The sequence below is a fragment of the Schistocerca serialis genome, chromosome 5, assembly GCF_023864345.2.
Source record: "Schistocerca serialis cubense isolate TAMUIC-IGC-003099 chromosome 5, iqSchSeri2.2, whole genome shotgun sequence".
Taxonomy (NCBI): Eukaryota; Metazoa; Arthropoda; class Insecta; order Orthoptera; family Acrididae; genus Schistocerca; species Schistocerca serialis.
Genome location: NC_064642.1, coordinates 717,276,493 through 717,292,330, shown reverse-complemented (window position 1 = coordinate 717,292,330; position 15,838 = coordinate 717,276,493). Strand labels below are relative to the sequence as shown.

Sequence of the window (15,838 nt, the reverse complement as noted above, 5' to 3'; positions counted from 1 at the left end):
GATGGCATTAGCCCTTACCTCTTTTCAAAAATATTTTGATAAGATCTCCAGGTGTACAGCAGAAGTTATGACACAGCTGGCGCAGGTCTCTTCATTGCTATGGCTTTTGCGGTTAGCTTATAAGGGAGTGGAAGAAATTGACGGGGATAAAGAAGTACGCTTGCTTCAGCTTTGCAGAAAGACTTTATTGAGACAGAGGCTGTGCAGAGGCTACTCCAGCTTGTTGAGGAAGGGCGCGATGGAGGCGGCGTCCTCGCAGTCGGGCATCATCTTGCCGTTGAACTTGAGGCACGCGTCGGCACACAGCTGCCCCTCGAAGTAGGGGCCGTACATCTTCTTGCACTGCGCGCAGTTGCGGATGCACACGCTGACCGCGTTGGCGTCCGCGGGCGGTGCGAGGCATGACGTCACCAACAGCACTGCCAGCAGCGTCGCCAGGGGGCAGCAGCGGCGGGCGGCCATCTCTGCAACACGGCTCAGTGTTAGGACCGCCGCTTCTCTTACTTACCTTACTTAATGTCTGACTGTAAAGGTAACAAAAGATTGAAAGCATAGTATGTGCAGGTGAGGCAAGGGTTACTGTGAGACATGTCGAATGTAAGGCTAAGAGGTTAGGCAACAACGATGAAATTAACGCAGCTCTTGACTTGTAGAGAACAGTCCCTTAAAGGCATCGAAACACTGTGTACTGTTTCTGAAGGGGAGCTCTCCGATAACGAAATTGGATTGTATCAATGTTTCCACCTAAACCACTGTCGAAGGTTTCAATTTCTTAGGACTGAACAAACACGAAAATCTTTCCTGGAAATATATGCATCCGGATCTTAAACAGGAATTTAGCGCTGCTATCTTCCCTACGAGAGGACTCTCCACAGGAAAATCCACTGAAAGGAGAAAGCTGGTTTACTTTGTTCATTATGACTTAATTTTTCACACAGTGCAAAGTAGGGAGCAATATTCTGTAAGTGATGAACAACAGTTTATAGAATCTAAGATGAAAGTTATCTTTTCTAGCAGAATAATTTTATCCTGCTTTGGATCATCTCACAATAGCTTAAGGGCATATCACATGTTATGCTAACATCATGTTTTGGGTTTTCAGTCATCCAGCGCAGGAGAGTGATAGAAAATATGAAATACTCTCTTAAAGGTCTCGACAGATTGGAAAACTATAAATACGCTATTGCAGTTCCTGTGTTATGCAGAAGGAACATTGCATCGTAACTGGAAAAAAAAAACTGATTCATGCATGTCCGAAAGAATGTTGCATCGTATTTCAGAATATCACAGGCAGTGCAATATATTTATCTCTAGAAACTGGCGAAGTGACTTTCAAGTAATTTGTCTCCCCCGTACGGTATGTACATACAGGATGTGCGAGTACGGACTGTAAACGCATGGTTGACGTAATGTGGAAGTTCGGGTCTCGTCGTGAGTCGTGCTCGGGTAGCCAAATTGTATGGCGGCAGCTCGCGATAAGCAGAAAACCCATGTTGAAGTCCCAGTCTGGCACAGATTTTCGTTGTCATTCCATTCTACAGATAATGGTTGTCCATAAGATACAGAGCGGCGACGTACTGGCTAAAGAGGAGGAGACAAGACCAGATTTGGAAGATCACTGATGTACCAATACAAACAATACGCCAACTAATGATGTGGTGATTGGACACCCGGCAGGGTGAGAGGGACAATAGTGATAAGGGCCGGAGACTATATAGCTTCTTCCCCGACACAAGGGAAAGACTAAAACTTCGACATACCGATCCCATCCACTGTATGGCACACTTTCTAACGGGACACGGCCCTTATCCCACGCACCTGAATCGCCTGAGTCTGTGGCAGACACATAGGTGCACATGTGGGGACGAAGGTTCTCCTGAACATATAGTCTTTTTCTGCGGACAACACACAAACATAAGACACACACTACGCACAGACACATCAAACATTGAACAAACAATCAAAGACATAAATTATAATGATGAACAATGGCCAACCATTAATAAATTAACTGAAGATATCTCCAAAAACATACACACAGAATACTTTATGACAAGGCAGCACAGAAGGCAAGCCTATAGTGTATGCAAAAAGGATAGGAAATTCGCAGGGTGGACGGCGATGAGGCTGCATCTGAAGACATCTCATCAGACTGTAGCGTAAACGCTACTTGTGACGATGCAATATAAACGCATCTAGCTGTCTTCTGGGAAATCAACTGGTCCAATCCCACCAGGTCAGCAGTCAGGAAGGGGCTTATTGCAAGGTAGCTCTTAGAGGGACCTGTGCCTCCTGGTGAGCAGCGACGTGCAGCCAGGCCAGAAGGATCTTAATTGTGGTTCCCCTGTACAGAGCCCAACCTGACAGATACGGGAGTAGATAGGGGAAAACCACTGGACAGGCTGAGTCGTTTGAGCAGCGAGGAGGAGCTAACAACCGGATTGCTGGGCGGTGGGAGTGGTTCAAGTTGTAGTCTCGTAAATAGATTAGTAAGTTAGAGTAGTAGTTACATATAGTTTTACTAGAGAAGTTATACGAGGTGCATTCAAGTTCTAAGGCCTCCGATTTTTTTTCTAATTAACTACTCACCCGAAATCGATGAAACTGGCGTTACTTCTCGACGTAATCGCCCTGCAGACGTACACATTTTTCACAACGCTGGCACCATGATTCCATAGCAGCGGCGAAGGCTTCTATAGGAGTCTGTTTCGACCACTGGAAAATCGCTGAGGCAATAGCAGCACGGCTGGTGAATGTGCGGCCACGGAGAGTGTTTTTCATTGTTGGAGAAAGCCAAAAGTCACTAGGAGCCAGCTCAGGTGAGTAGGGAGCATGATGAATCACTTCAAAGTTGTTATCACGAAGAAACTGTTGCGTAACGTTAGCTCGATGTGCGGGTGCGTTGTCTCGGTGAAACAGCACACGCGCAGCCATTCCCGGACGTTTTTGTTGCAGTGCAGGAAGAAATTTGTTCTTCGAAACATTTTCGTAGGATGCACCTGTTACCGTAGTGCCCTTTGGAACGCAATGGATAAGGATTACGCCCTCGCTGTCGCAGAACATGGACACCATCATATTTTCAGCACTGGCGGTTACCCGAAATTTTTTTGGTGGCAGTGAATCTATGTGCTTCCATTGAGCTGACTGGCGCTTTGTTTCTGGATTGAAAAATGGCATCCACGTCTCATCCATTGTCACAACCGACGAAAAGAAAGTCCCATTCGTGCTGTCGTTGCGCGTCAACTTTGCTCGGCAACATGCCACACGGGCAGCCGTGTGGTCGTCCGTCAGCATTCGTGGCACCCACCTAGATGACACTTTTCGCATTTTCAGGTCGTCATGCAGGATTGTGTGCACAGAACCCACAGAAATGCCAACTCTGGAGGCGATCTGTTCAACAGTCATTCGGCAATCCCCCAAAACAATTCTCTCCACTTTCTCGATCGTGTCGTCAGACCGGCTTGTGCGAGCCCGAGGTTGTTTCGATTTGTTGTCACACGATGTTCTGCCTTCATTAAACTGTCGCACCCACGAACGCACTTTCGACACATCCATAACTCCATCACCACATGTCTCCTTCAACTGTCGATGAATTTCAATTGGTTTCACACCAAGCAAATTCAGAAAACGAATGATTGCACGCTGTTCAAGTAAGGAAAACGTCGCAATTTTAAGTATTTAAAACAGTTCTCATTCTCGCCACTGGCGGTAAAATTCCTTCTGCCATACGGTGCTGCCATCTCTGGGACGTATTGACAATGAACATGGCCTCATTTTAAAACAATGCCCATGTTTCTATCTGTTTCCAGTCTGGAGAAAAAAAATCAGAGGCCTTAGAACTTGAATGCACCTCGTAAATTCAAGGATAGGAATAGATATTGGAAGCGGCCGTCACGCACTTGAAGTCCTTCCAAGACCCTCACCGCCGCTCTAAATCGATGATGGGACACATTTTTTCATATCCTTTCTCTCCTCTTCCTCTTCCTCTATCCATCTTTCCTTCTCGTAGTTAATAAAATTTCTTCTTCATTGTTTAATGGTGGTGGATTTGTATTTGTTTTTTATAATTGTTATTATTTGTTTCACGGTAATGAATTTGTGTTTGTATATCTACAATTTTTATTATTTGAAAAGTTTTCAATGAGCTGCAGAAAAAAAAAGTCCGCCTCCACGTGCCGGGGTAGTATTGCACTGCTGCCTCGGACCCCGAACCCAGTCACAGCGGCCAACAGGTATTCACAGGCCCACCATAACCAATCAGACGGTGGGATATTAAACAAAAGCAGCAATTGGAAAAAACAGTGTCCATATTCGCAATTGTGAATACATTTAACGTAAACGTGTTCCTCGTTGGTTTCCTAAAACCGAAAAAGAGAGCGACACACAAGTTGGACGTGGGATGCCAGTAAGGATCGAATCCGAGCCAAAGGCTGAGAAGTCTCGTGCGCTATCGTCTACGCTATGAGAACACTTAACAGTAGTTGTATCCAGTAGGCTACTTGAAATTGCGTGGCGAGCGGCCTGACTGGCTAACTTCAATGCTAATAATTTCGGAAACGACGCAATGCAGCGAATGGTTTTCTTCACAGCAGTATCTTATCCAAAGACCTCTAACAAAATCCCAAGAAACTCTAGTCATGTGTGAAGGGTGCCAGTGCACCAAAATTGGTACCCAGGCGCTAATGGGTGAAGTAGCAACTTGAATCTACATCTACATCTACATTTATACTCTGCAAGCCACCCAACGGTGTGTGGCAGAGGGCACTTTAAGTGCCACTGCATTACCTCCCATTTCTGTTCCAGTCGCGTATGGTTCGCGGGAAGAACGACTGTCTGAAAGCCTCCGTGGGCGCTCGAATCTCTCTAATTTTACATTCGTGATCTCCTCGGGAGATATAAGTAGGGGAAAGCAATATATTCGATACCTCATCCAGAAACGCACCCTCTCGAAACCCGGCGTGCAAGCTACACCGCGATGCAGAGCGCCTCTCTTGCAGAGTCTGCCACTTGAGTTTGCTAAACATCTCCGTAACGTTATCACGGTTTCCAAATAACCCTGTGACGAAACGCGCCGCTCTTCTTTGGATCTTCTCTATCTCCTCCGTCAACCCGATCTGGTACGGATCCCACGCTGATGAGCAATACTCAAGTATAGGTTGACCGAGGGTTTTGTAAGCCACCTCCTTTGTTGATGGACTACATTTTCTAAGGACTATCCCAATGAATCTAAATCTGGTACCCGCCTTACCAACAATTAATTTTATATGATCATTCCACTTCAAATCGTTCCGCACGCATACTCCCAGATATTTTACAGAAGTAACTGCTACCAGTGTTTGTTCCGCTATCATATAATCATACAATAAAGGATCCTTCTTTCTATGTATTCGCAATGCATTACATTTGTCTATGTTAAGGGTCAGTTGCCACTCCCTGCACCAAGTGTCTATCCGCTGCAGATCTTCCTGCAATTCGCTACAATTTTCTAATGCTGCAACTTCTCTGTATACCACAGCATCATCCGCGAAAAGCCGCATGGAACTTCCGACACTATCTACCAGGTCATTTATATATATATTGTGAAAAGCAATGGTCCCATGACACTCCCCTGTGGCAAGCCAGAGGTTACTTTAACGTCTGTAGACGTCTCTCCATTGATAACAACATGCTGTGATGTGTTTGCTAAAAACTCTTCAATCCAGCCACACAGCTGGTCTGATATTCCGTAGGCTCTTACTTTGTTTATCAGGCGACAGTGCGGAACTGTATCGAACGCCTTCCGGAAGTCAAGGAAAATAGCATCTACCTGGGAGCCTGTATCTAATATTATCTGGGTCTCATGAACAAATAAAGCGAGTTGGGTCTCATACGATCTCTGTTTCCGGAATCCATGTTGATTCCTACAGATTAGATTCTGGGTTTCCAGAAACGACATGATACGCGAGCAAAAAACATGTTCTAAAATTCTACAACAGATCGACGTCAGAGATATAGGCCTATAGTTTTGCGCATCTGCTCGACGACCCTTCTTGAAGACTGGGACCACCTGTGCTATTTTCCAATCATTTGGAACCTTCCGTTCCTCTAGAGACTTGAGGTACACGGCTGTTACAAGGGGGGCAAGTTCTTTCGCGTACTCTGTGTAGAATCGAATTGGTATCCAGTCAGGTCCAGTGGACTTTCCTCTGTTGAGTGATTCCAGTTGCTTTTCTATTCCTTGGACACTTATTTCCATGTCAGCCATTTTTTCGGTCGTGCGAGGATTTAGAGAAGGAACTGCAGTGCGGTCTTCCTCTGTGAAACAGCTTTGGAAAAAGGTGTTTAGTATTTCAGCTTTACGCGTGTCATCCTCTGTTTCAATGCCATCATCATCCCGGAATGTCTGGATATGCTGTTTCGAGCCACTTACTGATTTGACGTAAGACCAGAACTTCCTAGGATTTTCTGTCAATTCGGTACATAGAATTTTAGTTTCAAATTCACTGAACGCTTCACGCATAGCCGTCCTTACGCTAACTTTGACATCGTTTAGCTTCTGTTTGTCTGAGAGGTTTTGGCTGCGTTTACACTTGGAGTGAAGCTCTCTTTGCTTTCGCAGTAGTTTCCTAACTTGGTTGTTGAACCACGGTGGGTTTTCCCGTCCCTCACAGTTTTACTCGGCACGTACCTGTCTAAAACGCATTTTACGATTGCCTTGAATTTTTTCCATAAACACTCAACATTGTCAGTGTCGGAACAGAAATTTTCGTTTTGATCTGTTAGGTAGTCTGAAATCTGCCTTCTATTACTCTTGTTAAACAGATAAACCTTCCTCCCTTTTTTTATATTCCTATTAACTTCCATATTCAGCTATGCTGCAACGGCCTTATGATCACTGATTCCCTGTTCTGCACTTACAGAGTCGAAAAGTTCGGGTCTGTTTGTTATCAATAGGTCCAAGATGTTATCTCCACGAGTCGGTTCTCTGTTTAATTGCTCGAGGTAATTTTCGGATAGTGCACTCAGTATAATGTCACTCGATGCTCTGTCCCTACCACCCGTTCTAAACATCTGAGTGTCCCAGTCTATATCTGGTAAATTGAAGTCTCCACCTAAGACTATAACATGCTGAGAAAATTTATGTGAAATGTATTCCAAATATTCTCTCCGTTGTTCTGCCACTAATGCTCCTGAGTCGGGAGGTCGGTAAAGGGAGCCAACTATTAACCTAGCTCAGTTGTTGAGTGTAACCTCCACCCATAATAATTCACAGGAACTATTCACTTCTACTTCATTACAGGATAAACTACTACTAACAGCGACAAACACGCCACCTCCGGTTGCATGGAATTTATCCTTTCTAAACACCGTCTGTGCCTTTGTAAAAAATTCGGCAGAATTTATCTCTGGCTTCAGCCAGCTTTCTGTACCTGTAACGATTTCAGCTTCGATGCTTTCTATCAGCGCTTGAAGTTCCGGTACTTTACCAATGCAGCTTCGACAGTTTGCAGTTACTATACGGATTGCTGTTTGGCCCCCGTATGTCTTGACTTTGCCCCGCACCCTTTGAGGCTGCTGCCCTTTCTGTACTTGCCCGAGGCCATCTAACCTAAAAAAGCGCCCAGTCCACGCCACACAACCCCTGCTACCCGTGTAGCCGCTTGCTGCGTGTAGTGGACTCCTGACCTATCCAGCGGAACCCGAAACCCCGCCACCCTATGGCGCAAGTCGAGAAATCTGCAGCCCACACGGTCGCAGAACCGTCTCAGCCTCTGATTCAGACCCTCCACTCGGCTCTGTTCCAAAGGTCCGCAGTCAGTCCTGTCGACGATGCTGCAGATGGTGAGCTCTGCTTTCATCCCGCTAGCGAGACTGGCAGTCTTCACCAAATCAGATAGCCGCCGGAAGCCAGAGAGGATTTCCTCCGATCCATAGCGACACACATCATTGGTGCCGACATGAGCAACCACCTGCAGATGAATTGAGGGTAGCAAAGCAAAAGCAGAAATGTTGAGCTCCGTTTCCAAATGCTCCGTTAGAAAGGGGAATCCAGAAGTAAGACCAAAATTTAATTCTCGCATCACCGGCTCTCAGAAATATCTGAAATCACGTATATGTGATACAATCTATAGGGCCGTGTGGAATCCAAGTAAGATTCTATATGGAGTTTTCGGATGAATTAGTCCCTTTTTAACCATTATATCCTGCAGATGCCTCGGCCAAAAAGCTACACTCAGTAGTTTAAATAAAGCACAGGTCACACTCCTCTACAAGAAGTGATCCAGAAAACTAAAGACTTTATGCAGATGATGTAAGTACTGTCTGAAGAAATCTACGTTATTTTTCATTCAAATACTGATAAGATGTCAAAATGAATCAGAGGTCAACAAGAGGACTCAAATGTTCAGAAATGCAAAAAAACGCACTTCACAAAATGAAAAAGGGTGGTTTCTTGTGACTACAGTATTAGTTGGTCACAGTTGGAATCAGTAATTTTATGCAAATATGTTTGTGTCAAAAAAAAAACCTGATTTCGAAGAAGAGTTCCAGTGTCTCAACTACACTGGCTAGTCGTTCGATGAACAGTTCTTAAGGAATTTGGGGCCCTCCCCAGGTTGTATTAACGGAAGAGATCTAAGAAATTCAGAAAACTGAACGGGGGTATAACTACATTCAATCTGTTAGTATTGACGTTCAGAAGAATGACTTAAGCATTCGTAAAACACTGAGGGTACTATATCGTCCGTACAGTCTCGTTGTTACGTCTAGAATAAATGGAACTATTGGGAGAGAAGAAGAAGGTTTAAGAAGTAAGCTGAAAGGACTAGATAGAACGATTTCGTTCGCCCAATTAGAGAACTAGACGTGGTTCCAGAATAAGCGTAGTTGATTTGCATGATCTGTGTGGAAGCTGTCAGGAAGATGGAGACAGAGGTGCCTTCTGCGTGATGTACTGTGTAGAAATGTCAGATACCAGCTGGGCGGTCACAAGGTAGCGGAACAGAGCACTCACCTGTGTGAAGAGAGAGTGGAGTGGAGTGACGTGGTGCTGGTGGCACTGTACCTTCTGACTGTGGGGCCCGCTGCTTATATACAGTACAGCGCGTATCGCCGGCGCCCTGGGGGATGGCTGTCGCCCCAATCCGATTTCCTTAAGAGGGCCGGACACTCCACAGGACGTCTCCAACTAGCTCGCTAATCACATCTCACTTTGTACGCCACTTCTCCCCAAAGCTCTGTCATTATTTGCTCATTCTGTAGTAGAACTAAAAATTCAGTGCGAGCAAATTGCGGAATTAACGCGATTGAAAAAAATTACCATTATGTGACATTTATGCAACGCGATAGGCAACTGACGAAGGTCCAACGTCACCCGATCTAAAATGATAGACCAAAAATTATATATATATGTGATGTTCGTCTAACGATACTCCGCTCGATCCGCTACCCCACCCCGCGTGCTTATGTGGCTGAGAGGTGGAGGGTGGGGGGGGAGGAGGGGGTGTCAACTTTGAAATCTACAATGTGAATCACCGATTATTATTGCAGATTACTATTCTATGGCTAAATCTACATACGTTATGTCTGAAGCATTTTCTTCGTTTCGCCGTTGATGGCCCATTAATCAGAGGACAGAAATAGATACACAATCTTAAGACATATTACTCAATTGCCTTTGAAGATACGATGGCACATGGGATCCCACATCCATGCTGCGATTGTAGAACAGGTCAGTATTTCATAACTTCTAATGGGAAACCCCATTCGCAACGTTGTATTCCTCTGACTTATCGAAAGGGGACTGCTCGACGCGTCACCGTGGCTGTGTAGTGAAGTACGACGTATCATAAGAGGCAGCACACTGTGAACGGAACTCACGTATCATACAAGTGTAAGAAAGATAGCGGCTCTAAACATTACAATACCTGATGTGATGTTTAAGGCTTTCCCGGCGTACTGATTGTTCCATAAAAACACGGGAGAACTGCCGGATATCAGTAACGTCCTGCCACGATATTTCGGCGCAGAGTCTTCTGGTCATCTTCAGGTGAGTGCCACTGTAGTAGTTCTAGACTCTGCGCCGAAATATCGTGGCAGGACGTTACTGATATCCGGCAGTTCTCCCGTGTTTTTATGGAACATTACAATATTTGTCCAGCGTTTATCGCCTGCACACCTTCCTATCATTTTGAGAACAGACGTGCAAGTGGACGATGAATGTTGCAGCCACAGATGAAAAAATTGAAATGATCCTCATTTACGGAGGATGTAGAACAAATGTTGAGGCTGATGTTGCCTTGAATGCTGAGCTTTTTCCAGAGAAAGCTCGCTCTCGTTCGTTCTTTTACAACGCTGCGAACACCTTTATGTTTGATGGCAGCATACAGCCCGGGAAAAGCAAACGAAGCAAACATGTTACACGAGAAGCTAATGAAATTGAGTACTAGCGGCAGTACACCACAATCGATAGATAAGCGACCAGAAATTATACGGCGATTCCGGTACGTTCGTAGGTAGTATTCTCATAATACTGCGTCATCGTAAGTGTCATCCATACAGCGTGTCAATGCATCAAGCAATTCAAGGCGCCGGTTTGCACATCTGGGTAGCGCTTTGTGAATGAGCACATCAAGAAATGGAAACGATCCTCACGTCCTCTGCCGAGGTACTGTTTTCCGATGATCTGCATTCACAAACCAAACGTTCGACAACGTATGTGGTTCAGCATGACTGTTGAACTGTGCATTACGCAACTGAAGCACGGGAGTTTTTCGGCTGTGTTTACTCTGATCGGTAGATCGGCAGAGTTGGTCCTATTAACTGACCCGCTAGGTCGCCGGATTTATTTCTGTACGGTCATTTGTTGAATAATGCTTTCCGTGCAGCCATAGGACGTCGTGTTACGACTAAAACTGTGCGCAGTAGGCTGCGTGATGCGCAGTCGTCCATGGCGAAGTCCATCTTTGCAACCACGAAACCTTGCAGCGCAGTACAGATGGGTCCAACAACACGCGGAATGGAGCGCTCAGGATTGGCATCATCTTCTCTTCACCGATGAGTATCGCATATGCCTCCAACCAGACAATCGTAGGAGACCTGTTTGGAGGAATCCCTGTCAGGCTGAACACCTTAGACACACTGTCCAGCGAGTGCACCAAGGTGGAGGTTCCCTGATGTTTTGGGGTGGTATTATGTGGGGCCGACGTACGCCGCTGGTGGTCATGGAAGGCGCCGTAACGGCTCTACGATACGTGAATGCCATCCTCTGACCGATAGTGCAACCATATCGGCAGCATATTAGCGAGGCATTCGTCTGCATGGACGAAATTCGCGCACCCATTTTGCACATCTTGTGATTGACATCTTTCAGGATAACAACATCGCTCGACTAGAGTGGCGAGCATGCTCTCCCGACATGAACGCTATCGAACAAGCCTGGGATAGATTGAAATTTATGGACGATGTGACCCACCAACTACTCTGAGGGATCTACACCGAATCCGTGTTGAGGAGTGGTACAATCTGGACCAACAGTGCCTTAATGAACTTGTGGATAGAATGCCACGACGAATACATCAATGCATCAGTACAAGAGGACGTGCTACTGAGTATTAGAGGTACCGGTATGTACAGTAACTTGGACCACCACCTCTGAAGTTCTCGCTGTATGGCGGTACAATATGCAATTTGTGTCTTTCATAAGCAATAAAAAGAGCGTAAATGATGTTTATGTTGATCTCTGTTCCAGTTTTCTATATAGGTTCCGGAACTCTCGGAACCGATATTATGCAAAACTTTTTTTGATGTGTCTAGTTTCAAAATTTATTATTTTTGTAGTAATTTTCGTTACGATGTCTCACAAGTTGCTGAAACATTCTTGCAGTAGCTTGGAAACACGCTTAGCGTGACGCAATTGTTTTGGAAAGAAATATTTGTCGGTAGCAGAGGTAAGTTACAGCTAAGCACCGTCTGTGAATTGGTTACGTTGTGAACGTAAGGCGAATAAGAATAAGACAGGGAAGGTTACTCAATTTCGGAAATTCATACATGTTGTTATGGTTGAAACTAAGTTTCAGACAACAACCCTGTGAAGTTGCTATACCCGAGAGTAATGTTGAAAATGTTCAGGGGAGCCGTAGAGATGTTGTCGCGTCACCAAATCATGCAACGTCACAGCCACTGAGCACTACTAGTTCCGATAAACTTGATTATAATAATCAAAAACTTGACAACAGCGAAAAGAGGCTTTGCCTAGCGATCTTAGTAATCTTACTCAGCTTAAGAACACTTTGAAAACAGATGTTCGAATCACGCCATTCTACTGATACGCGGCGAATTAGAGTGAATATCTAATGACATTTCAACACTTAAAACTACAGTAAAAGACATGCCAGGACAGATAAGAGAACAGACAAATGACTCTGATACAATGCGGATAGAATACACAAAACTACAGTTTACAGTTAAACAGATAGTCAAACAAGTAGACAAAAGAGCAACAAAACATGAAAGACAAGTTGAAAATTTGTTGCGAGAGAAAGAGACTTTAACTGATAACAAGTTAGAGATAGAGTTACTGAAGTCTGTTGAACAAACGATTACCGGTGTGTACACAGCGCAAGACATGTCAGTATTAAAGATACAAACTGAGTTAGGTCGGATACGAAGAACACTACACTTACACAGGAAGTATCTAACAGGATAACGGATTTACTTCAAACTTTGTACACCTGTAGTGGGATGTTAAAACAACATACTGTGCAAGTACTAAGGTACACTACTCTGGCAGTTCCGAGAAAATCTCAAGAGAAGTTTTACGCCTCTCTTACGCAACTGATGTGTCTGTATTAAGATAACGGCTGAACAAAGTCAGTTTGGACAAGTGGTTGGCGTTCGAGCTTCGTGAGACAAACGTGTGTGAGACGACGATTCGACGCCTCCAGATACCTTCATTTATTGTAGTACCAGTATAAATTCTGTGATATTCAAAAAATTTGCATCTACAGTATTCGTTCTTGGTACATTAGCAAAATTTCACCGCTAAGCAGGTTAACTGCCAAATGGGTCCTGCCTCTATATCTGCAGCCCGGAGAGTCGAGGTGCAAAGTAGTTGCGGGTACCTTACGAGATTGCGTGTATAATGGATTTCGAAAATCGCGATAGGCATACATTTTCAGGAAAACTCTATGCGTTTCTTCATTTACTTGTCGATAGTTATAAGTATGTTTATTCGAATAATTAATTCTAATTAAAAATAGTAAGTAGTTAAATAACATTACATTCACTAAAGCTTCATGCAAATACACATGGTTACTTTAGTTATATTATTTCTTAGATGTGATGTAATATAAATAATATGATCGGTGATGAGAAAATACACTCCTGGAAATTGAAATAAGAACACCGTGAATTCATTGTCCCAGGAAGGGGAAACTTTATTGACACATTCCTGGGGTCAGATACATCACATGGTCACACTGACAGAACCACAGGCACATAGACACAGGCAACAGAGCATGCACAATGTCGGCACTAGTACAGTGTATATCCACCTTTCGCAGCAATGCAGGCTGCTATTCTCCCATGGAGACGATCGTAGAGATGCTGGATGTAGTCCTGTGGAACGGCTTGCCATGCCATTTCCACCTGGCGCCTCAGTTGGACCAGCGTTCGTGCTGGACGTGCAGACCGCGTGAGACGACGCTTCATCCAGTCCCAAACATGCTCAATGGGGGACAGATCCGGAGATCTTGCTGGCCAGGGTAGTTGACTTACACCTACTAGAGCACGTTGGGTGGCACGGGATACATGCGGACGTGCATTGTCCTGTTGGAACAGCAACTTCCCTTGCCGGTCTAGGAATGGTAGAACGATGGGTTCGATGACGGTTTGGATGTACCGTGCACTATTCAGTGTCCCCTCGACGATCACCAGTGGTGTACGGCCAGTGTAGGAGATCGCTCCCCACACCATGATGCCGGGTGTTGGCCCTGTGTGCCTCGGTCGTATGCAGTCCTGATTGTGGCGCTCACCTGCACGGCGCCAAACACGCATACGACCATCATTGGCACCAAGGCAGAAGCGACTCTCATCGCTGAAGACGACACGTCTCCATTCATCCCTCCTTTCACGCCTGTCGCGACACCACTGGAGGCGGGCTGCACGATGCTGGGGCGTGAGCGGAAGACGGCCTAACGGTGTGCGGGACCGTAGCCCAGCTTCATGGAGACGGTTGCGAATGGTTCTCGCCGATACCCCAGGAGCAACAGTGTCCCTAATTTGCTGAGAAGTGGCGGTGCGGTCCCCTACGGCACTGCGTAGGATCCTACGGTCTTGGCGTGCATCCGTGCGTCGCTGCGGTCCGGTCCCAGGTCGACGGGCACGGGCACCTTCCGCCGACCACTGGCGACAACATCGATGTACTGTGGAGACCTCACGCCCCACGTGTTGAGCAATTCGGCGGTACGTCCACCCGGCCTCCCGCATGCCCACTATACGCCCTCGCTCAAAGTCCGTCAACTGCACATACGGTTCACGTCCACGCTGTCGCGGCATGCTACCAGTGTTAAAGACTGCGATGGAGCTCCGTATGCCACGGCAAACTGGCTGACACTGACGGCGGCGGTGCACAAATGCTGCGCAGCTAGCGCCATTCGACGGCCAACACCGCGGTTCCTGGTGTGTCCGCTATGCCGTGCGTGTGATCATTGCTTGTACAGCCCTCTCGCAGTGTCCGGAGCAAGTATGGTGGGTCTGACACACCGGTGTCAATGTGTTCTTTTTTCCATTTCCAGGAGTGTATATGTGAAAAATTAAGTTCGAGCGAGAGTCGAACCGTCGCCTTATACACGATCGTCTTACGATGCTCGAACACCAACCACATTCTTTTCTTTTTATCAAAGACGGTACACCCCTTTTTTGTGTTAAGGAACCTTCCCGGTGGCCAAAGGGAGGGATTGGGGCAAATTGGGCAGGGGTCGCTACCCGAGGCCTGCCCACCACGTCCCATTCGCACCTTCAGGAACCAAGGAGAGCGTAGGGAACGTGGAGTAGAGGTACAATTATGAAACGTGCCCTTTGAACAATTATACACGACTGTGCTTAAACTGACACACAATATTTTTAGCGCAACGCAATCTGACTTTCAAAAATCCCTACAAATGAATGACCCTGACTAACATTAACCTATACCTTTCACAAATCACTTACCTCACAAAAATCTTCGTTACTCGAACTACTGCAATACAGCGAGCGCCACTACTGCCAGCTAAATAAAAGATTCAAACTACGGAAGGCACTAACTACTGATAGGCATAGTTAGCAAATGAAAGATTTTAATAGAGAACAAACAATGTATTTACCTTAATAGTCATAATATATATAGCAGTTCATGACATCCACTCTTACAAATTTCAAAACTCCGCCATTTCTCTCCCAACATCCACCACTGCTGGCGGCTCACCTCCAACTGCGCAACGCTACGCGCTGTTAACAGCCAACTGCCCAACGCTACAATGGCAGACAACAATGCAAACTAGCCACAGACTGCACACAGCACAGCCAGTCATTTTTCATACAGAGCGCTACGTGGCGTTACCAATAAGAAAACCTAAACAGCCTACTTACACAATGAACATCGTTTATTTATTAATGCTTACATTAGTACAACCAAGAATAGACGGAAACAGGTGTCGCGAGGAGGAGTCGCAGTAAAATGTCAGACTCATTAAGACTATCGATGTATAGTGTTTCCGAGAAAAACATTCCAATGACCAGAGAATATATCCATTCTAAATGAGGAGCAGCCGGGGATCACTCTTCATGACAGGAACACCGCAGCTCTGAGATGGGTTAAGGA

General features: G+C 45.6%; 1 protein-coding gene across 1 annotated transcript; it reads right to left on the bottom strand.

Annotated features, from left to right (window-relative positions):
* Positions 1–205: 205 nt before the first annotated feature.
* Positions 206–9,026, bottom strand: LOC126481655 (eclosion hormone-like). The gene is made up of 2 exons (XM_050105573.1): positions 8,993–9,026; positions 206–464 (listed from the first exon to the last, which is right to left on the bottom strand). Exon 2 carries the CDS (start codon positions 460–462, stop codon positions 211–213), a length of 252 nt encoding a protein of 83 aa, XP_049961530.1. The 5' UTR covers positions 463–464; positions 8,993–9,026; the 3' UTR covers positions 206–210.
* Between the last annotated feature and the right edge of the window lie 6,812 nt (positions 9,027–15,838).